This window comes from Miscanthus floridulus, chromosome 8, assembly GCF_019320115.1.
Source record: "Miscanthus floridulus cultivar M001 chromosome 8, ASM1932011v1, whole genome shotgun sequence".
Lineage (NCBI taxonomy): Eukaryota > Viridiplantae > Streptophyta > Magnoliopsida > Poales > Poaceae > Miscanthus > Miscanthus floridulus.
In genome coordinates, this window is record NC_089587.1 from 23,345,650 (window position 1) to 23,368,171 (window position 22,522).

A 22,522-nucleotide genomic window follows, 5' to 3' on the forward strand; every position below is an offset into this window, starting at 1 on the left:
GGAAAATTTGTATTTTGCTTCAGTGGTGCACCACTTTCACTTTGATGCTTCATCTTATCATGTATATGATTAGACTACTTATTGATAAAAAAAATAACAGTTTAAATTTTAAAATACGTGTTAGGATGATTGCTAGTGAGAGGTCTCTTAACATAGAGGTTCTGCTTGTGTTAATAAAACTTACTAAAATGACATTTTTGGAATTTCACGTTATCGTTGTGCTATGCTGACATCAGCAGCAGGAGGTAGCAGAAGGAACGTGTGTTGGAGACTTGGAGTTGGCGCGACGCGGGCGTTTCGCGCGCCGCACGCGCATGCGTTACACTCTCGTAGGCTGCCCACCGCCCTCGGCGCCGGACACGCCTCTGCTTCTTCTCTCCATCCATTTCCATCCACTCCACCACCAGATCCCCGCGAGCGCAGCCTCTCCCTCCCCTCCCCTCCCCTCCCACCGCATGCGCAACCCGCGCCTCCCTTCCCGGTCCCCTCCCTCCATCACCCGCCCGCAGGAGCAGCAGGTGTCCCCTGTCGATCGCCGCCCCTCGGCCCTGCCGGTGGAGTGAGTGCCGGAGATCCGTCCGGAGGTGGATTTCTCCTCGGTAAGGATGCTATCCAATTTTCCTCGGCCCTGTGCGGTTGCGCCATTTTGTGGAAAGATCGTTCTTTTTGTGCCGCACGCGGAATATTGATCTTTTCGCTGCTGTATGTGAGCCCCTGAATTCTTCAGTTCCTTCTTAATGTTCTTTCCGATCCGGTGGTTCGGCGCCGATTCGTTTGCTGCGTCGATCAGTGTTTTTTTTTTTCATTTCCCCCAAAAATTGGGCCATTGGTAGTCGGTAGCCTCCATTTGCAACACTAGTTGTTCTTTTATTTTTTTTTAAGAAAAAGAAAGCCTTAATTGTTTTCAGCACGTTAAACCCTTCGGTTTCGTTTGAGGGTAATTTCTGGTTAAATGCCACAGACATCATATATAGTTTTTGCCGCTATCAGTGCTGTTGTTCTTTTGTTGCATGTTACAAATGGTACACGTTTTGATTTTTTTTAATAATTTCAATGCATGCTGCTTCCATCGTTAACTACTTTCCACTTAATTTGATTGATAAAAATTAAATTTACTATGTAAAAAACCTGTTACATTTATGAGGACAAGATCTTGTTCTTAGCAGCATGGTTCTTGGATCTCTTTATTTCATCTCTTGATCTTTATGTCTGCCAAAACTGTCTTTTATTGTTTTTGAGGTCAGTGCCTTTCATTGTGGCAGTACTAGCTTAGTGCCCCCCTAACATTAGTTCATCTCAAATCTAGGTTACAGTGGATATTGTTAATTTCTCACCATGAATATTATTTATATCTCCAGGCAAGGAGGTTTTGGCACCATACAAGATCGTCAAAATTGCGGAAATGGGAGGTGTAATTAGTGGTGACTCGCCAAGGCACAGCTCACCGGCATCGAAGTTAGAGAAGAAGATGGTTGAAGCCATGCAGCAGAGAGCATTAAAAGGAACCTCTGTGAAATCATTCAATAGTGTCATCATGAAATTTCCTAAAATCGACGAGAGTTTGAGAAACTGCAGGACTATCTTTCAGCAGTTTGGTGAGCTTTACCCCTCTATCTGAGCCAGCACTATGGTACCATGTCATTTAAAGGTCAAAACTTGACATAAAACTGGATGTATAGTTGAAATATGTAAATTTAATTAGAGGCAGCCCTGAACAAATTGTTAACTTTGTGTAGTCTTTATTCTACAATATTATTTTTGAATTATAGTGATACCCAGAGATATTTTGACTTCATCTAATGGATAAGTGCTGGACAATACTAGCATTAACAAATTGTTTTGAGTCGATCTAAATGAACTGTTGGTCCACCTATTTTGTTTATCCAACTAAAAGCAAAGATATTTCTCAAAGAGTAGTGCTCCGCGTAGAACACATTCTTCTAACTCTGGTGCAACCACACCATGCATGCGCATTTTATAGGACCAAAGTCTCCTGCTGCCTTTGGTCTAATGATGTCAGATAAATGCCTCGTGCGCATAGCAGTTATCTTTCTCCAAATTTACCATAGGATCCTGTGCATTGCATTATGCCAAGGAGTGAATTCAGGTGAAATCCACCAGATGAAACTTAACACATCCATGGCTCTTTTTGTCAGATTTAGGGAAAATGCTCCTGCAAATTTGAATCCACTAAAATAATTGAGCACAAGATAAACCTGCCCAATTTCTGTCCCATTTTACTTGCTTTTGAGCCTCGGTGTGCATTGACACCCACGTGAGGAATTTGTTGCCATCCGCATGAACTGGTCCAATCCAGACTTGCCCTGTCTAAATGAAATGTAAATACTGACCACAAATTATCTTTCATTCTTGGGATGTTTCATCAAACCTTTTTTTTTGTGTTCTGACAAATGTTATTTTACTCTTTTGTATTTATGCAGATGAAGATTCCAATGGTGAAATAGATCAACTGGAACTAAAGCATTGTTTCCAAAATTTGGGTATTGAATCAACTGATGAGGAGATAAAAGATCTGTTTCAGGCATGTGACATTTATGAACACATGGGCATGAAGTTCAATGAGTTTATTGTCTTCCTGTGCCTTGTTTATCTTCTAAATGATCCTGCAGTGTCTGAAGCAGTATCCTTGCCATAGTACAAAAATATCTACTGTTCAAAGTTCACTTTGTCTCTTTCTTTAGCGCAGGAAATCCACACAATGCGTTAATTTTCTAAGATTTCCAAAGTCTGATTCTTTCTCTATCTCAGCAAAATAAGATATTAAACTTGTGGTATGTGTTTACCTGAGATTTAGAACTGATCATGGTATAGCAATGTTTCTGCTTGCTTTGTTGCATCCAGTAAGGCATATTAGTAGATCACATCAAGTTTTCTCTCTGAGATTTCCAAGATAAAGAATTCTAGTAGATAAAAACAACTTATTGAACTTTCTGGTATGAATATTTTATATTCATATAAGGAGGATACGTTAGACATTCCTCAAGTTGAGATCCTATTTTATGTATTCTTTTTATTCTGTATTTTTGGATATTGCTTATGTCCTTGACATGATGTTGTAGAGAAAAAGAATGGGATTAGGTAGCCTTGAACCAACATTTGAGACATTGGTCGAGTCATTTGTCTTCCTGGACAAGAACAAAGATGGATATGTCAGTAAGAGCGAGATGATACAAGCAATAAATGAGACAATTGGAGGAGAGCGCTCTTCTGGGCGCATAGGCATGAAAAGATTTGGTGAGTTATCTCCTCTGGCACCATCATCCACACTCCCTAATTTCTACTCTATTAGTTTCTCAATAAAAAGGTCAGTTGGTTTTCACCACGACCATCATATGTTGGTATGCCACTACTTGTCAGTCCTCTTTTCTTGAGACACCATTGCTTGTTCTTGAGAAATCAATTATGTGAATAACTTCTTTCCTTGGTGTGGCTGGATAGTTCTTTACTCGTTTTTTTTTCTCGAACAGCGCAGGAGAACTGCGCGTCATTTCATTAAGGTAGAGAAAAAAATTACAAAGGTCCAAGTGACCCAACACCCACACCCCACTCCCCAGAACTAGGTTACAGACTCGCCACACAAAAAGGAAAAGGACGACCAAACTTCTCCAAGCATTAAGCTCCAGAAGGCATCAACCTGAAAACCAGCTCCTGGAGTTTGGAGGCTCCGGCCGAGCACCAGAGCCCACCCTCCGAGCTAATAGCCCTAAGGACTTCCTGAACACTTGGTCTCTTATTATCAAAGACAAGAATTGCGATGCTTCCAAATCTCCCAAGCCACAAAAATTATCAAGGAGTTGAGGCCTTTACGCAAATCCTTAGGAACAGCCGCAGTTGTTCTCTTCCACCACCCTGAGAAACGAATCCCAGTAGGCTGTGGTGCCAACTGTAGCATTCCCAACTGATCTTTACTCGTTTTGAGAGCAAGGTAGGTAGCTTTTGTAGGCTACAACTGTTCCTAGGATGTTCTTTTTCCTTTTTTTTCAGCTGTGATAGAAGATCATCTATTTTCAAGTCTCATGTTTTCAAAACTTTTATAACATTTAGGAATCGATTCTGAAGATTGATGCTTACTCCCAACTCTGAAGATTGATGCTTACATTTTGAAGATTTTTTGTTCTATCAATTCAGGAACCTTTGGATTCAGTGTCCATTGATGAAAATGCTTACTTCAAACTAATTGCCATAATCATCCTATGCTGGTGCACCATTGCTTTCTTTGTCATGTTTTCTAGGAACACCATTGTCTTTTGGTTGAGAAAACAGTGATCCCATACCTTCTTTCCTTGGTCTGGATAAGCAGTTCGTTCTCTCTCTTTTTAGGGCAAGGGTAGGTTGCTTATGTAGGCTACAACTGTTCATATGTTTTTTGTCATGTGTGGACGGACGTACGCAAGGCGCAGGCGCGCCCGCGACGTACGCCGCGCGGCTGAGCGCGCAGAGCGCGCGGTCCACCAGCCCGAAGGGGCAACTTCCAGTGGCTAGAAATCAGGGATTGGATTAGAGGCTGTTTTGGTTAGTCCTATAATTAGGGGAATTCCTTCTATAGTTGGTTGAGCCATTGGCTATTTATTCCTGTAAGCAGGGAAGAATGAATTAAGCAAGATTAATCTCCTATTCTCTTCTTCCTCCACGCCTCCTAAGCCCAGCCGGTTGAGAGGGGTATAACCTCCGCCCTGGAAGACTCAGCCGGAGACTACGAGCTTCGTAGTCGAGGGCCAGCTACCTTAAACTACAGTGCCCTTGACAACCTGGTATCACGGTCTCGTCGATCCTCTCCCACCCGCTCCTCCCGTTCCTCTTCCGCAGCCGCCCAGCCCGATTCCGCCGCACCCCCATCGCCCTTCTCAGCCGCGTCCGTCTCCCTCGCGCCAATCATGGCCGAGCCCTCCGCAGCCGACCTCATGGCAGCCATCAAGGCCCTCACCGACGACATGGCTACCATGAAGGCCGATATGGCCTCGCTGAAGAAGGAGAAGTCCGAGTCGTCCGCCGGCGGCGGCGGTGGCGATCGGCGCGCGGAAGGTCAGCACCCTGACTACCCGCCAAAGCATAAGAAGTGGGATTTCCCACGCTTCGATGGCACCACCGACCCCATGCTCTTCCTCAACAAATGCGACTCCTACTTCCGCCAACACCGTACCATGGCGGATGAACGCGTGTGGCAGGCTTCCTACCACCTCGACGGCGTCGCGCAGCTGTGGTATACCCAGCTCGAGGAGGACTCCGGCACGCCCACCTGGGCGCGCTTCAAGGAGTTCCTCAACCTGCGGTTCGGGCCGCCGCTCCGGTCGGCGCCGCTGTTCGAACTCACCGAGTGCCGGCGCACGGGCACCGTCGAGGAGTACTCCAACCGTTTTCAGGCGCTCCTGCCTCGTGCGGGTCGGCTGGACAAGGAGCAGCGCGTCCAGCTCTACACCGGCGGTCTGCTGGCACCGTTCAGCCATACCGTTCGCCTCCACAACCCCGACTCGCTCGCCGCTGCCATGAGCATCGCATGCCAGATCGAGCTGATGGAGGCCGAGCGCCCGACGCCGCCTGCGCCACGCGCGCCTACGCGGGGCATCCTGCCTACGCCCGCTCCCCGGGCCGCCCTGCCGCCACCACCACAGCCGCTGGCACTGCCTGCACCCCCGGCAGCCGCGCAGCCGGGCCGCGGTGACGGAAATCGCCGCCTCTCGCCCGAGGAGATGGCTGAGCGCCGCCGTCTCGGTCTCTGTTTCAACTGCAACGAGAAATACACTCGCGGCCATAACCGTTTTTGCAGGCGCATCTTCTTCCTGGAGGGTGTCGAGATTGACGACGTCGCGAACGAGGCGGCGGCGGCCGCGCCCGACGCCGAGGCCCCCTGCTTTTCCCTTTAGGCCGTGGCTGGGGTCCCTGTGGCGGGTACCATGCAGATCCGCGTGGCCCTCGGCGCCGCAGCCCTCGTCGCTCTCCTCGACTCCGGCAGCACGCATAATTTCATCTCGGAGGCAGCGGCCCGGCGTTCCAGCCTTCCTCTGCGCCAGCGCCCCCGCCTCACCGCCTTGGTCGCGAACGGCGAGCGCGTCACCTGCGACGGCGTCATCTGCGACGCTCCCCTGCTCATCGACGGCGTCGCGTTCCCGGCTGACCTCTTCGTCATGCCGCTGGCCGGGTACGACGTCGTCCTGGGGACACGGTGGCTGGGCGCGCGGGGGCCCATCGTCTGGGACCTCGGCAGCCGGCGCATGATGTTCCAGCACCAGGGGCGCCCAGTCTCCTGGACAGGCGTCGCCTGCCCTTCAGCACCGTCCCTGGGCGCCACCTCGGAGGCCGCCCCTCTCCTCAACGCACTGCTGACCGCGTACGGGGGGCTCTTCGCGGACCCGGCGGGTCTGCCCCCCAAACGCGCGCACGACCACCGCATCACCCTGAAGCCCGGCGCCCAGCCCGTCGCCGTACGGCCCTATCGGTACCCGGCGGCGCACAAGGACGAGTTGGAGCGGCAGTGCGCCGCTATGATCGAGCAGGGGATCGTCCGCCGCAGCGACTCGCCCTTCTCGTCGCCGGTCCTCCTCGTCAAAAAGCCGGATGGTTCGTGGCGTTTCTGCGTCGACTACAGGGCGCTCAATGCGCTCACCGTCAAGGATGCCTTTCCGATCCCGGTGGTTGACGAGCTCCTCGACGAGCTCCATGGCGCTAAGTTCTTCACCAAGCTAGACCTCAGGTCCGGGTACCATCAGGTGCGGATGCGGCCGGAAGATGTTCACAAGACGGCGTTCCGCACCCACGATGGCCTCTACGAGTTCCTGGTGATGGCATTCGGGCTATGCAATGCTCCGGCAACGTTCCAGAGCCTGATGAGTGACGTGCTCCGGCCGTTTCTCCGTCGTTTCGTCCTGGTATTTTTTGATGATATTCTCATCTACAGCAGGACATGGGCAGATCACCTCTGTCATCTTCGGGCCGTCCTCGACGAACTGCGACGCCACCAGCTCTTCGTCAAGCGCTCCAAATGTTCCTTTGGAGCCCCCTCCGTCGCCTACCTCGGCCACATCATCTCCGCGCAGGGGGTGGCCATGGACCCGGCCAAGGTGCAGGCGATCCACGACTGGCCGGCTCCGCGCTCGGTGCGGGCAGTACGCGGCTTCCTCGGTCTGGCAGGCTACTACCGCAAGTTCGTCCACAGCTACGGGGCACTTGCTGCACCACTGTCAGCGCTCCTCAAGAAGGAGGGCTTCTCCTGGGACGACGCGGCAGCCTCGGCGTTCGCGGCTCTCAAAGCCGCCATCACGGCCGCCCCCGTCCTCGCCATGCCGGACTTCACCAAGCTGTTCACCGTCGAGTGCGACGCGTCGACCGTCGGGTTTGGGGCGGTCCTGACTCAGGAAGGCCACCCGGTCGCCTTCTTCAGCCGACCAGTGGCGCCCCGCCACCGCGCGCTGGCCGCCTACGAGCGCGAACTTATCGGCCTCGTCCAGGCCGTACGGCACTGGCGGCCATATCTCTGGGGGCGGCGCTTCATCGTCAAGACGGACCACTACAGCCTGAAGTATCTCCTCGACCAGTGCCTCGCCACGATCCCTCAGCACCACTGGGTTGGCAAGCTCTTGGGCTTCGACTTCTCGGTGGAGTACCGCTCCGGCGCCACAAACATCGTCGCTGACGCCCTCTCCCGCCGCTACACCGAAGAGGGGGAGGTCATGGCGATCTCGGCGCCCCGCTTCGACCTCGTCGACCGTCTGCGCCATGCCCAGGCCACCAACCCGGCCCTGGTCGCCCTCTACACCGAGGTCCGTGCGGGCGCCCGCGCTGCCCCCTGGGCGCTGGTGGATGGCATGGTCACCTACGACGGCCGCCTCTACATCCCACCCGCGTCGCCGCTACTCCAGGAGGTCGTGGCAGCCGTCCACAACGATGGCCACGAAGGCATCCACCGCACTCTCCATCGACTTCGGCGAGATTTCCACTTCCCCAACATGCGCCGCATCGTGCAGGAGTTCGTGCAGGCCTGCCGTACCTGCCAGCAGTTCAAGTCGGACCACCTCCGGCCGGTGGGGCTGCTGCAGCCGCTACCATTGCCATCCGCGGTCTGGGCCGACATCGGCATCGACTTCATCGAGGCGCTGCCCAAGGTGCAGGGCAAGACAGTCATCCTCTCCGTGGTGGACCGTTTCAGCAAGTACTGCCACTTCATCCCGTTGGCACACCCCTACACCGCGGAGTCCGTCGCCCAGGCTTTCTTCGCCGACATCATTCGCCTCCATGGTGTCCCACAGTCCATTGTCTCGGACCGCGATCTGGTGTTTACGTCGGCGTTCTGGCAGGAGCTTATGCGGCTCACCGGGACAAAGCTCTTCATGTCATCCGCCTTCCATCCGCAGACGGACGGACAGACCGAGGCCGCCAACCGCGTCATCGTCATGTACTTGCGCTGTTTCTCCGGTGACCGTCCGCGCCAGTGGCTCAGGTGGCTGCCATGGGCGGAGTACATCTACAACACCGCCTACCAGTCCTCTCTCCGCGACACGCCGTTCCGGGTGGTCTACGGCCGGGATCCCCCGACCATTCGCTCCTATGAGCCGGGCGAGACCCGGGTGGCCGCGGTGGCTCAGGAGATGGAGGAGCGCGCTGCCTTCCTCGACGACGTCCGCTATCGCCTGGAGCAGGCTCAGGCGGCACAGAAGCGCATCTACGACCGGCACCATCGCCCGGTGTCCTTCCAGGTCGGCGACTGGGCTTGGCTGCGCCTTCGGCAGTGCGCTGCGGCGTCCCTCCCCAACGCGCCCAAGGGGAAGCTCAAGCCTCGCTATATCGGGCCGTATCAGGTCCTGGAGTTGATCAACGAGGTGGCTGTCCGCCTCCAGCTGCCCCCCGGAGCACGGCTGCACGACGTGTTCCACATCGGCGTCCTCAGGAAGTTCGTCGGCACACCGCCGGCAACCCCTCCACCACTACCCCCACTACGGCACGGGGCTGCTGTTCCTGCACCAGCCAAGGTCGCCAAGGCCCGGATCGCCAGGGGCGTGCGCCAGCTGCTCGTCGAATGGCAGGGCGAGCCACCATCTGCTGCTACCTGGGAGGATCTGGATGACTTCCGCTCTCGGTTTCCGGCTTTTCAGCTCGAGGACGAGCTGGACTTCGAGGCGGGGAGAGATGTCATGTGTGGACGGACGTACGCAAGGTGCAGGCGCGCCCGCGACGTACGCCGCGCGGCTGAGCGCGCAGAGCGCGCGGTCCACCAGCCCGAAGGGGCAACTTCCAGTGGCTAGAAATCAGGGATTGGATTAGAGGCTGTTTTGGTTAGTCCTATAATTAGGGGAATTCCTTCCATAGTTGGTTGAGCCATTGGCTATTTATTCCTGTAAGCAGGGAAGAATGAATTAAGCAAGATTAATCTCCTATTCTCTTCTTCCTCCACGCCTCCTAAGCCCAGCCGGTTGAGAGGGGTATAACCTCCGCTCTGGAAGACTCAGCCGGAGACTACGAGCTTCGTAGTCGAGGGCCAGCTACCTTAAACTACAGTGCCCTTGACATTTTTCTTTTTCCTTTTCCTTTTAACCTGTGATGAGAATCAAAGACAGCATGAATTTTGAACTACGAAAAAAAATAAAACAGAGATTTCATGCTTTCAAAAAAATAAAAATGAACTACGATCAAGTTTCATGCTTTCAGAGATTTCAACGTATTTTCGATTTTAGTCCCAAGACTCCCACTCTGAAGATGCATTCTTACATTTGGAAATTTACCCACTCAGCTTTGGATTCAGCGTTGATTGATGAAAACGCTTTACCTCGGTCCAGTCACGGTTGTAACCTGTGTTTATATGTTTGCCCTGATATTTACTCCTTTGGTGAAATGCAGAGGAAATGGATTGGGACAAGAACGGAACAGTGACCTTCAAGGAATTCCTTTTCGCTTTTACTCGCTGGGTGGGGATCGATAACGAAGACGACGAGGACGACCACGACGAAGAAGAATGAGCGTGTCAACTGAAGATTATTAGGCGTTCTGAATTGGCCAATTCAGCTCCTCAGGAGGCCTCCAGCATAGTAGTTCATGCTCTTTGTGTGACGAGCTGATGGTAGATGTTCATGTTCCTATAAATAGAGTGAACACTAGTCGTGTTAAAGAATTTGCTGATAAAAAGTTACACTGGTCAGATGCTGTTCAGTTAGGTTACCTTGTCATTAAAAAGTATTTGCACTGTGCTTGAAAGTGTAAAATTGTGAATGGCAGTAAAATGCTCTTTACTTTGAAGTGGGTTGTTTGCTTCTTCTGTTCATTTTGTGGAAACACATGCCCATGCCCATTAATGTTGCAGGACGGCTGGACGGGACGCAGAACAATGCCTACCTTTAAATGGAACTTTGGTCCCTGCGAATACAAACTTGGAGTCGCTTCAGTAGCAAAGGCGATTGAACGCAGGAACCCAAGTTGCTTGTAGTTGTGTCAAGAATTTACTGATAAGAAGTTGCAATGTGAGTTTGTGTTCAGTTAGCTAGGTAACAGCTCTGTTATTTATTATGAAGTTTGCAACTTGTTAAGAAAACCCGTTTGTGTGCCCTTAAATCTGGCTTGATCCGCTTCTTTTTTTATTTAAAACAGTGTTTTTCTCTCACAAATTCCTCCAAATTTATCAGATTCCTCCAAGCGAACGGGGCAATACAGGATTGCCAAGGTTTGGGTGGTGCTCTTTGCTTTTGAAGTTTGGTGTTGGAGGACTTTTGAAGTTTGCTGTTGGAGGACGAGCAATACCTACTGTTCCTACACGCGTGCTTTCAGTCTCTTCATCAGTAGAGCAAAGGCGATCAAAGTGGTGTCAGTAGGGATCATCATAGGCCAATAGGCCATGGCCCATTGAGTGAAAGCGCCAAGCTCATGTGACGGACGGCCTGCGCGGTGACGGACGGATTGGTGGAATCTTTCCCAATCTGGACACTGGCCAGAGCCAGACCCTTTCGTTTCTCACAGCAATCAGCAGCACTCCTCGCTACAGTGCAGCCCCTTCCATTCAGTGCAAGGCAGCGAGCTCGGCACCGCTCCGCACTGCATCTGCATGTCTACAGCTAGCTAGCTAGCATCTCCAGTTCTCCACCAGTCCACCACGGGCAGGCGCGGCAGCTTCTTCTTCTTCTTCCGTTCCCTAGCTCTTCGCCGCGCCGCCGTCTGCCCTCTGCCTTGTGGTCCTTCCGCCACCGCCACCGTCCCGAGATGGCAATCACCTTCACCGACGGCGGGGCGAGGGTCACGTTCGACTCGACCTTGGAGTTCGTGCTTCCTTTCGTCGCCGGCGCGTGCACGGGCTGCCTCGTCACTGTGGTGTACCCTGCCCTCGCAGACCTATTCATCCACGCCGTCGTCGCCACCGGCCGGCTGGTCAAGGCGCTGCTTGTTGTCCCTGCGGCCTTGGGCTGGGCCTGATGACGAGTCTTCTTCTTCTTCTTCTTCTTCTTCTTGGTGTTTCCAACTCTACCACAGTAGTATCTGGTATCTGGTAGCAGCAGTTCAGTAGTACTAGTACCATCTTTCTGGGTATTTCCTATGTATTTCTCGCGCTTTTTTTAACAGATTAGATTATTGTGGACAGTAGTGAACCATGCAAAAAATGGTTTGTTCATCATGTTATTATATATGCAATGGGTTGTTCAGCTGAAAATGCAGATCAGTGCGCCAGTCAAGAAAATCCCACCCTGCCACGTGCCATGGTTAGGAGCATGAGCATGCATTTCTCACTTGCCTTAATTTGTCAAAACCAGTGACCTCAATGAGCTAGAGAAAAAGTGAAAGAAATAAAGCAGCTCATATGCTTTGGTGTCTTTCTGATCATGGCTGTATATGCTCTTGTTTGAGATGGGATGAACACAGGCCTGATTTGCTCTGCTTCTGGTCGTGGCACGAAATTCATTAAAGAAACATATTTGGATGGTTTGGAGCAATGCTGGAGGAATTTGTGAGAGAAAAACACTGTTCCGGATGAAAAAAATAAGCAGATCAAGTCGGGTTTAAGGGCACGCGAACGGGGCCATTACATTGGCGAGAATAGATTCTCACTGTTGGATCTCAGAAAATCTGAGAATTTGTTACTTGGTGACCAGCCATGTCTTTTTTTTTTTTTTTGAGGGAATGCCCATGGGCAATTTTACTAATTTATCAGAATAGTTACATCGTTCATAAAAAACTCCAGAAGGAAACTAGAGGGTTCATCGACCCAAATAAATGATTTTATCCCATTTAATTGACCCGTAGCCCGTTAGGTCTCCTATTGTTTACTGTTTAGTGTTTTGGTGAACGTGGATTTAAATACTTTTTGTTCATGGTCTATATGAATCTGACTAATTACTACTTTATTTGGAGATTTTAATCACTAATCATTTTGAAAATCAATTACTTACCACTTGAGCATCTTTCTGAAGAATTATTACAATACTAAAATAGTTACTACTTCACTACCACATTCAGGGTTTTGTTCAAACATCAAAATTTCAAATACTACAGTTAAAAAAAACAATTTACTAACTGCCTCACATTTATTTCTGACATCAAGAGTAATAAGTAAACTTAAATCACATAACCAAAATTGTATGCTAATTACTACTTGAGCGTCATCTATCTACTACAGGATAATCTTTTTGTTTTGGCTAGAAAAAAAGCTTAATATGCTAGAATAAAAATCATCAAACACCACACGGGTAGTAAAACATATCACTACTTTTGGAAATTTCTACTTGATTATGAGTTTTCATGGTTGCACATAAAAAAAAAGAATAAAATGGTGTTGTTTTACTGGTGCTGTTTTCTCCAATTTACGGTTGCAGATCGATCGGGTTTTGCACCGAATTTACTAGGGCGTGTTACAGTCCGGTCGTTCAGACCATAGCCACGCGCCGGCAGGTCACTATTCTTCTTCTCCACATGCCCTTCCTCCCTCGCCTCGCACACGCTGCCACCGTCCAGCCCCCACCGCGGTAGGGTCTCGCCGGAGGTCTGCGTCTGCGACCCTACCACACCCACAGAGGCCTCATCCTTCCCCTCGGCCTCCTGGCCCAATCCCACCACCACCATGGTGACGAGCACCGCCGCGACGCCCCCACCCCGACCTGGCTCAGTCGCCTCCATCGCTGCCAGGGCCCCTAACCGCATAGCCGTCATCCCCACCGCCTGGCCCGCTAGCCAGTCTGCCTCCCCCCCAAAATTCCTTCTAAGCCCCACCGGAGTTGGAGATGAGGGAGACACGGGCGGTGTTGGGGCACGAGTGTCGGAGATAGAGACGAGGGAGACAGAGAGCCAGACGGACGCGGGCGCCGGAGATGCGGATGCCGACACAGACACGGGTGGTGGTGCGACCGTTGAGGATGCTGATGGGCCTGTTCGGGCCCATGTGGCAGAACCACCCAAATTATATGGCGCACGTGCACCTATCATTGTCTTAAATACCTCTGACTGCTGCACACAAAAGCCAGATTACTTTGGTAGTCTGTCGGGTGTCCTCAGAGAACCCCGAATCATCCATATTTTACAACTCATACATCAACAATGGAGTTACCACAACATTACAATAATTGATACAAAATATCTTACATCAGAGTATAACATTAGTTTAGAAAATATGTTCAAGTCAAACTTAACTTAAGTTTCAAAATGTAAGTATAATTACGGAAGCGACTTAGGTGAAGCATCTAAGGTAGAAGAGATGTCCAGATCATGTCGCGTCCACTAACATGACCTCAATTAGCAGCACGAGTCAGATCCTGCAACAGGGGTTAACAAACTTTGAGTACTTGAGGGTACTCAACAAGTCTTACCCGACTAAAAAGAAAAGACTCCAAGGGTATGCAAGCCTAAAGAAAAGTTTAAAGCAAGAAGCAACTTTAGCAGAAAAAGCTTACTACCAGTGGATCCTTACTTTTAATGTTTTAGCTAGGTATTACTTCATTATTAGTATCCAGTTCACACCTGATCTAAATCAATCACTTCATTACTCATCTCATCTCATGTTCATCTCTTATCCATAAGTAACCATGTTCTATTGATTAACTACGATGTATGGTCAGAGGGTAAAGTCCTCATAACCGAGGAGCACGACGATTCGAATCGATTAGGCCCAGCTAGGATTTCCTTACCACATGACATATGCAGGTCCAAGACCTACATATATCAACCTTCACTTGGATCCTCCAAAACGTGAACCGGTCTACGCTACCCGAGAGCACAGTACTCCACCTCCCTGCGTCGTTCGTCCGTGACGGATTCACAGGATGTGTACACGCTACTCTCACCATCTCCCACGCCCAGTGCGCAGTTGTCTTTTCACATAATGGAATAGCTAAGATATTAGGCTTATCGGAGTATGTGGCCAGTATTGCAAGGTCTTGGCCAAAGGGTGGCCTACAACAAACGGTCCTCAATCAACACAGATAGGACAAGCACGACTAGACAACCCTGTTGGCTTAACCACCAAAGACATAACCCGTGTCCCATCTAGTCTCAATTTAATATTAACCTTATCATGGTATTACCACAACTCATAAACAGAGCTGAGAAGAGCAAGGTAAACATGTTTCTCTCGAACGATGAAACCATCATTCGACTTCTATTGAAGTCTAAGCATTACTAAGCATTAGGGTAAACGACCTACACAGACTAACAGGGTACGACTAAGGATACCTGAATATCAAGGTAATCATGCAGCAACGGTATTCAACCAACTCCTAATTACTTAATGCACATCTCACAAGACTTAAAGTGTAATAAAGATTTGAAAATACTAGAGAAGGGTTTATGCTCTAGGGCTTGCCTGCGTTGTAGAGGAGGTTAGAATCCACAGAAAGATCTAGAGGTTAACTTGGCATCAACACCATGGGTGGATGGACCTTCTCCAAAACTTGATCAACACAAATCTTCTCACTCTTGGATGTACTACACGTAATAAAGGATGCTTGCTTAACAAGATGGACTACATGCAATGATGCATGATGAGAGGCATTCAAATGCATGACAGAAGTTAAACAAGGTTAAGAAAGTTGAGTACAACTTTCCTTCAACAAAGAACCGAGTTCATTATCATAAAAGCATTTTAGTTAGTTAACATATCAAGTATATTAGTTGTCTATTATGAAAAGAATTATACTAGCATGGTCCAACAAGAAGTGATTAACATTCATCAAAACTCACGATCATTATAAGAAACTTATAAAACTAAACTAATTATTAAATAAACCATTTTAATTTATTATATAAACAAGTTGATTCAAAGCATATCAAACAAGTAATTAAACAAGGGTTTTGGTGTTCCAAGGTCTACAATCAAAGTATAAAACACACCAAAGTCATTTTATGATTTATCCTAATTATTCTGGTAATTATTAATTAATAATTAAAGCATGCAATTAAGTGGATACATTAAAATTATTAATTTTATGAAGGCAGGACTAAGCATATAAAGCATACACAAAAAGTTTCATGATTAAAGGTTGTCACGACCTGGTCTTGACACCCTTGTGAGCATCAACATCATGAGCATCTTTGCATTTGAAATCAAATAGTTAGAAACTGAATGCTGCATTAAACTGCTCACCGTTGAATTTGTGGAGAATCTGCAGCACCACTGGGTTATCTACCAGTTCGCTAGCACGCTGTCCGTCAGTAACCCGACACCACCAGAGAGTCCACCATCATGACAGATTGTTCGATAGGATCGTCCCATGTAGAAATGTGAGGTGTCACTTTGTGAATCATTGGGTCCCACACTTCACCATAGCTATCCATCTCATGGACACACCAAGGCAGAGAGTCCACCAGCTCACTCACTCACTCTTACACTCCCACTCTCTCTCTCTAGTTCATCTCTCTACTCTCTCTCACACTCAAGCAAGGAAGAGAAGTAAGGGAGGAGAAAGGAGAAGGGATTGGCGCTTGGAAGCAGCAAGAGATGGCCATAGGGATCACCTAGAGGCCGTCATCCACAAGAGATAGGGGTTAGAAGGGGGAGGAGCCCTCTCACCCTTGCCATAAGGAGCTAGGAGGAGAAGGAGGCAAGAAGAAGAAGGTTTTGAGTTACCAAGGAGGAGCTCTAGCTGCTCCATCTTCTTGGAGAGCTTGGTACCTTGTGTTTGCAACCCTTGGTAAGGATTTAACCAAGTCAAACCTAGGATTGTGTCTTTAGGAGCCAAAACCTAAGAAACATCGATTTGTGGCCTAAAGTTAGTTTGCACCCAATGTAGTTAGAACTAACTAGCTAGATATGTTCTATAGAACCCTAGTAGTCTACCCTAAAGATGGTTTACACATGTAAGCACCATGGATGAAGAGTTGGAACTCGAGTTACTATGAGGTGTTCACTGTCAGTATCGATGGAGGGTCCAACATCACCAGTGGAGTGTCTGTCAGTACTGAATGTCTTACTGCTCACTTGCACAAAACACGTCTATAACCCACCGGAGTGTCTATCACTACACCAGACCATCCGATGAGTTATACGCCCGAGACAGAAGTGTCCAGAGAACCTAGATCATAGTTTTGGTACAACGGAGCGTCTGTCGATATTCCGGAGTGTTCGCTGAATTATAAACTAGAAACCCAAGAGTAGCCAGTTCCTACGGATGAACTGTCACTCGTACGGGGTATCCGATGGAGCCTGAACCCTTAGTAGCCACAGCACCCTATAGACCTGATCTGATGGATGGTCTGCTACAGTTGATGGAACCTTTCGATAGGATCACCTCTTACATAGAGAGATTCCCGAGAGCACAGACTTCATACCGGAGATTCTGATCCTAGTTCAGAGAGTCCGATGGATTAGAGAGCCAATATCCCACTGAGTCCCAGTAACCACCGGACCATCCGACATCCACACCATACTACCCAATAGTAACCAATCAATAGATAACTAGTGTCTGACTATGCACTCACTCATGTGTCACTAAAGCATAAACAACTAAGAATCATTGCATAGCATGAGCATGTACTTTACGCATTTCACTCATCAAGCATCATGCATGTATAGGTGACCCGATTCCTAAAGAACCTATTGAGGAGGAGCCTCAGGAGGAAGAAGTCCTCGAGCCTAGCAACGACATTCAAGGCAGGCCCCTATGCATCCCTATGCTTTACAAATGCATAATGAACTATGTTTATCTACTGCATTGCTTTGTTACCATATGACTAGTAAACCGGGAAGGGAATTACCTATGTCAAGCCTTATCCATATATCACCACACCAATCAACCAAACATGTCTTGTTTAACAAACCATGCTTAGATCTTAGAAGTCGAGCTAATGATGGGTTTCTCATTATTCACATGATGATAGGATGATAATCCACTAAGCAACACCTTGGGAAGGGATCAACATTAGTTCTACTTGGTTATGGTATGAGCTTTGGTCGGCAAGGGGTATGGTCATGCCAAGATGGGGATTCTTGGATGACATAGCTTGCTTACCGGTTAAGGACTGTGTATCCATGGTAGTGAGTACAAACATAAAACTGTACAAACCATTTGTCTCCAATGGGGGTGACAAGCCAAGTAATTGGTTGCGACTAGCTTATCCGTGAAACTGGCAAGGGGGATGGCGTTGGTCGAGAATGTCTAGGACATTGATCAGGCATCGTAGCCGAACCTTTCGTCGGACATCTTGGCTAGGTTAGGGAAAGGTCAAGACATCGAGATATCCCTTCTGTACCGATAGGTCTTATGGGTGATATCCCTTGTTTCGAGTGGGGTTAACTTATACCCCTCTGCAGAGTATAAACATTGAAAGCAATAAGTTCTACTTCTAGATACTGACTAGAGTTGGGCTTGGATATTAGGACTCGTGGAAGATCAAGTTCCCGCTTATTATTGCTTAACTTGATTACCGTTGCTATGCTTAATAACTGCTACCTCATAGATCACCTTTACTTTACAATATAAATGCTTTTATGCAAAGATACGCATTCCTTGCTACTACCCAAATACGCTACTACCCAAATACATAATCCTTATTTATTTTATTGGGTAAGTCCTGCGGAGTACACTCGAGTACTCACCCTGTGAGATCTTAAGTTTTACAGGTACCATAGTTCCTGTGCATGGATACTTCTATGCTCCCGACCCCTCGTCGGATCAGGAGTGGTGAAGGATCTTGTGTTCTGTACATATAAGGCTGTGGCACACCCATGTATCCATTATCATGAACTATGTTATGTTGAAAGACTTCTGCTAGAATTTGATGTAGATTGCAATGTATGACCGTGTGATGAATTAAGTGTGTGAACCTAGACTTGTAAACTTTAATGCTTGGAACTTGTAATGTGATCTATGCACTATTGTGATGTATTCTCTCTCTCGAACTGATCCTAAAGAGGAGTTGCTACGTGCGCTCCTAAGAACCTCGTTGTTGGTTTGCTTAAATTGAGGGGTCAAGTGGTCGACACTCGATTTAGGTGGATTAATGCAGCGGTTACCCACAAAGGTTAATTATTTTAGCCTATAAAAATAATGGAAAGTGCATTTATTAATTAAAAGATATAATTTTAAAGCGTGTAAAAACTACTGATTTCCACCAAATCATATTTTTGTTAGATAGAGCACATCATGAAGAGGCTACACAAATATTTTCATGATTTTTATCATATTCCTATATTTTACTATGAATTTAACAAGAATCAGCACATTTAATCCATTTCTGAAAAAGATAAAACCGAAGAAAACCTTTTTACTGAGCTCCCGCCTACCCGCGCTCACTGACAGCGGGCCCGGGTCAACTCTGGCGGGCTCCTAGCGCTGACCGGCGGGTTCTCGCCGCCGGCGAGACCTCCGGCGACGCGGCTTGCACCTACGTGCTCGGGATGACCCGCACATCGATCTAGGGTGCTAACTGGGCAGCTAGGGTTTCATGGCGAGCTCGACGCCGGCCATGGCGGCCACGGCGGAGCGGCTGTGACGCGCCGGACACGACAAGCCGGTAGAGATTAAATTGAGGCGTCAGATAGCTCCAGGGCCTCACAACGAACCTGATAGACTACTCAGCTGAGGTGGAGACGCGACGGAGGCGGCTGCCGTCGGTGAGGGCGGATGCGGCGGCTCGGACCGGCGGCGAGGGCGGCGTTCCGACCCGACCTGGAGGAGAATCGATCAACGGTCACGCTGGTGAGAACCAAGGCATCACGGAGAACTCATAATTGCAGCTAATTGATCGAGAAGCTCACTGGAGCGGGCTGGCCATGGTGAGGTGTGCGCGGTGGCGATGGCGGGGTGATCGCGGCGGCAACTGGCGCTGCGGCCGATTTCGCTGGCGAGGGTTGGCGCGAGCGGGTCAGGGGAAAGCGCAAGGACACGGCGAAGCGGCGTACGCAAGGAATTGGATAGGGACGCGGCGGTGTTGACGAATTGCTCCGACGCGCAGAGAAGAACGGCGGCGAGCGGGATGAGGAGAAAAGGGAGAACGGCCGGCTTCGTCGCGTTAAGAAGATGAGGGCGAGGCAGGAGAATTCGACAGCAGCTGCTTGACCATCACCAGGCAAGCAGCTGCGTGCCTCGGTCCAGAAGCGGCGCGAAGGAGCTCGGCGACCACGGCGGCAAGCACCTGCGTGTCATGCTGTCGACATGCTACAGGACCCGAATGAAACGCCATCTTTCTATCTCTTTCTCTCACGATTTTGCAGAACAACTTGATCAACAGACTTAATCAAAGTTGTCCCTCCATCATTGATATCCATATTTGCTTAAGGAACTAACATCAAAGGATCAAAGATTGGAGAGATTTTGAATGGGAAACTCGGGTACAATGAAACTGAAAAACAGGATTCAGTTTCAGGTTTTGAAACAATTTTGAGTAAGCTACTTTGAGCAATTAATTAGGGGACAACCATTAATCAAACACTGCAACTAATTACATATTATCAAATCCTAAACATCATACCAGTTCATAGCAGCAAAGTTACTCAACTTTTATTTATGAAAATTGGTTTAATAATTCTCCAAATAATGAACTTAATAACTGGTTTCCAACACAGCCAAAAATGCCGAGGGAAAGGCAATATTAAATACAGTTTTTGAAGCTCCAATTCAACATGTTTGATTTAGAAACACCACCAACTTATGATTCCACATTAAAGTACACATTAATCACTACAAAGTTTGTTTTAACAAAATTTTACTTGTTTAAGCAAATTCACATATAGAAATTCACAAAGTTTCTTAATCACTATTATTAATAACATTTCATGCAACAAAAGAAATACCATATATGCAACATATGAATGCAACAATTGAAACTTAAAATGCACAATGACATGACACTTAGTGATATGCTGATGATGCTTATGGTCAAATTTTAGTTGCTTTTTAACATCTAAGATGTTACAGCCCACCCGATAACATTGTGGCTCACGCAACAGTGGTGGCAGGCGCCGTTCGGCACGCGACTCTGGTCTGAGCGTTTTGACCAGAAGATTTCCGGAATTTATTACTGCAGTGCTTGCCAAAACAAAACACAAAGGTTTGTGTTATGAATAGAGACGGTTCAAGTATGTTTATATTTTTTCCTTCTATATATATATATATATATATATATATATATATATATATATATATATATATATATATATATATTATTCATTGAAATCATTTGAATTGCAACTTTGAGCTATTAATTGCCTATCAAGCGCACAGCGCCGCCGCCGCGGTACGTGATCGATGGCAGATAAGAGCCCACTCCGGCGGTGGAAGCCCTTCTTCGCTGCGTTCGGCGCCATCGACGCCTGCATCGAGGCCGCCGCTCCCGAGGGCTGCTCCCGGGACAAGTACCGGCAGGTGAGAGGCGACATCGTGGAGTTGCTCTGCAACGCCTCTGACGACGACGGCCGAGCGGAGGAGCTCTGCTGGCTGCTCGACGTGGCGATGGCCGAGGCGCTCGAGACGCTGCGGGTGGTCCCGGTGACGCCGGTCATGCTGACGACCACCGACATCGTCAAGGCCGTCGGCGGCCTGCTGGGGCACGAGTGCGGGAGGGTGTGCGGCCTCGCGCGCGCCGTCGTGAGCGGGTGGAGGGCGTCCCTGGAAGCCGCCCTGGGCACGCTGCTGCAGATATCGCTTGATGAGCACGAGGTGGCCGCCGCCGCTCCGTCACGGGATGCGTCCGCGGAGGCCCTGCCCCTGAGACGACACTGGTTCAAAGCAGGAGATATCAAGCAAGCCGCCAGGATCTCAGACATGGGGTGTCCCACTCCCAACCCGAAGAAGATGCCTCCTGGCGTTCCCTGGCCATGGCGACGATCGCGTCAGGAACGAGGAGACGACAGCCGACAGGCGATGCAAAGCGCAAACACCCAGGAGCGCATACAAGGGATGCATAGCAGAAGCTGATGACGTGACGCGGCAACGCAAGTAGGGACGGATACGGATTCGAATACCATTATTTACCATATTTTAATTCAAATTTTAATACGAACGTGGATATCGCATACTAATGTAAAAGGGATATTTCGAATTCGGATATTTACTTTGATTTTGAAGATAATATGTATCTATTTGCTTATTGATAGTTTCATAGTATAATATAATTATAATGGATGAAGGGATTTAAAATATAGGTATATAAGAGCATCTTCAAGAGACTCTTCGTATTCTTCCTAAATACTAGAAATAGAGATTTTGGTGAAAAACTACTCTCCAACAGCTTCTATAAATTGTCATTCAAATATAGCCATCTTCTATCCCAGATTTTTCGCTAGCCAAATATAGAAGATGAGAATGGCTCTCCAGAGTGCGCATGAGATATGGAAAAACTGTTAGAGAGTGAAAAAAATATAGAAAACGATTTTTATACAAATGGCTCTTTAAATGATAATTTAGAGAGTGAGATTTAGAAATACTCATGGAGATGCTCTAACACCGGGGATAAAGACGACTACAAAAAACAAAATATGTTAATCAGTGTTTCAATAATAAATATGTAAAATATAAGAAAATTGTAGATAATATATATTAATTACTGAATTTAAATAAATAAAATAATATTATAGAAGTATATAAATAAAATAATAATTAATATGATTATCCATATTTAAATTAATTAAACTTAAGATTTATATACCATTAATAATATTAAAATTACGTTAACCATAGATAACTTTTAAATAATGATACATATCATCTATTATATTAAAAATTTTCATTTACTTAGTAAATTGGTCATAATAATAAGATTTAGATGGTTTCAAAATAATTTGTACTTCGCGGATGCGGATAATAGCATATATTTCACATTTTTGTCAGATACGGATGTGGAATCGAATAGAGAACAATCTTTGAAAACGAATGCTGATATATCCATTTAAACTCATATTTAAATCGAATACGAATACAGATATCCATATTTACACTAAAATGGATACATATATCTAGACATTCGCATCCATCCTTAAACACAAGGTCCCGGAGGTGGTGGAGCACAGTCAGAGGAAGATGGAGTTGGCCATGAAGAGTAGGAGCCGGGTGAACAGCTGGAGATCAACGGACGAGAGGCGGGAGGGTTTAATTTAGGGTTGTGTGAGAAT

At 47.9% G+C, this 22,522-nt stretch overlaps 1 protein-coding gene and 1 pseudogene across 1 annotated transcript; both read left to right on the forward strand.

The window, feature by feature from the left end:
- The first annotated feature begins 466 nt into the window (after positions 1-466).
- LOC136471343 (probable calcium-binding protein CML21) lies at positions 467-10,242 on the forward strand. The gene is made up of 5 exons (XM_066469073.1): positions 467-599; positions 1,359-1,595; positions 2,442-2,641; positions 3,081-3,255; positions 9,847-10,242. The coding sequence occupies exons 2-5, from the start codon at positions 1,403-1,405 to the stop codon at positions 9,963-9,965; spliced, it is 687 nt and encodes a 228-aa protein (XP_066325170.1). The 5' UTR covers positions 467-599; positions 1,359-1,402; the 3' UTR covers positions 9,966-10,242.
- Positions 10,243-20,660: 10,418 nt separating this feature from the next.
- On the forward strand, positions 20,661-21,354 carry LOC136468697 (uncharacterized; annotated as a pseudogene).
- The last annotated feature ends 1,168 nt before the right edge of the window (positions 21,355-22,522 follow it).

Bases quoted from the DNA above. Each gene is read 5' to 3' on its own strand.
- LOC136471343 (XM_066469073.1), top strand. From the start codon at position 1,403: ATGGGAGGTGTAATTAGTGGTGACTCGCCAAGGCACAGCTCACCGGCA. The intron at 1,596-2,441 runs GTGAGCTTTACC...GTATTTATGCAG, and splicing joins GACTATCTTTCAGCAGTTTG to ATGAAGATTCCAATGGTGAA. The intron at 2,642-3,080 runs GTATCCTTGCCA...ATGATGTTGTAG, and splicing joins ATCCTGCAGTGTCTGAAGCA to AGAAAAAGAATGGGATTAGG.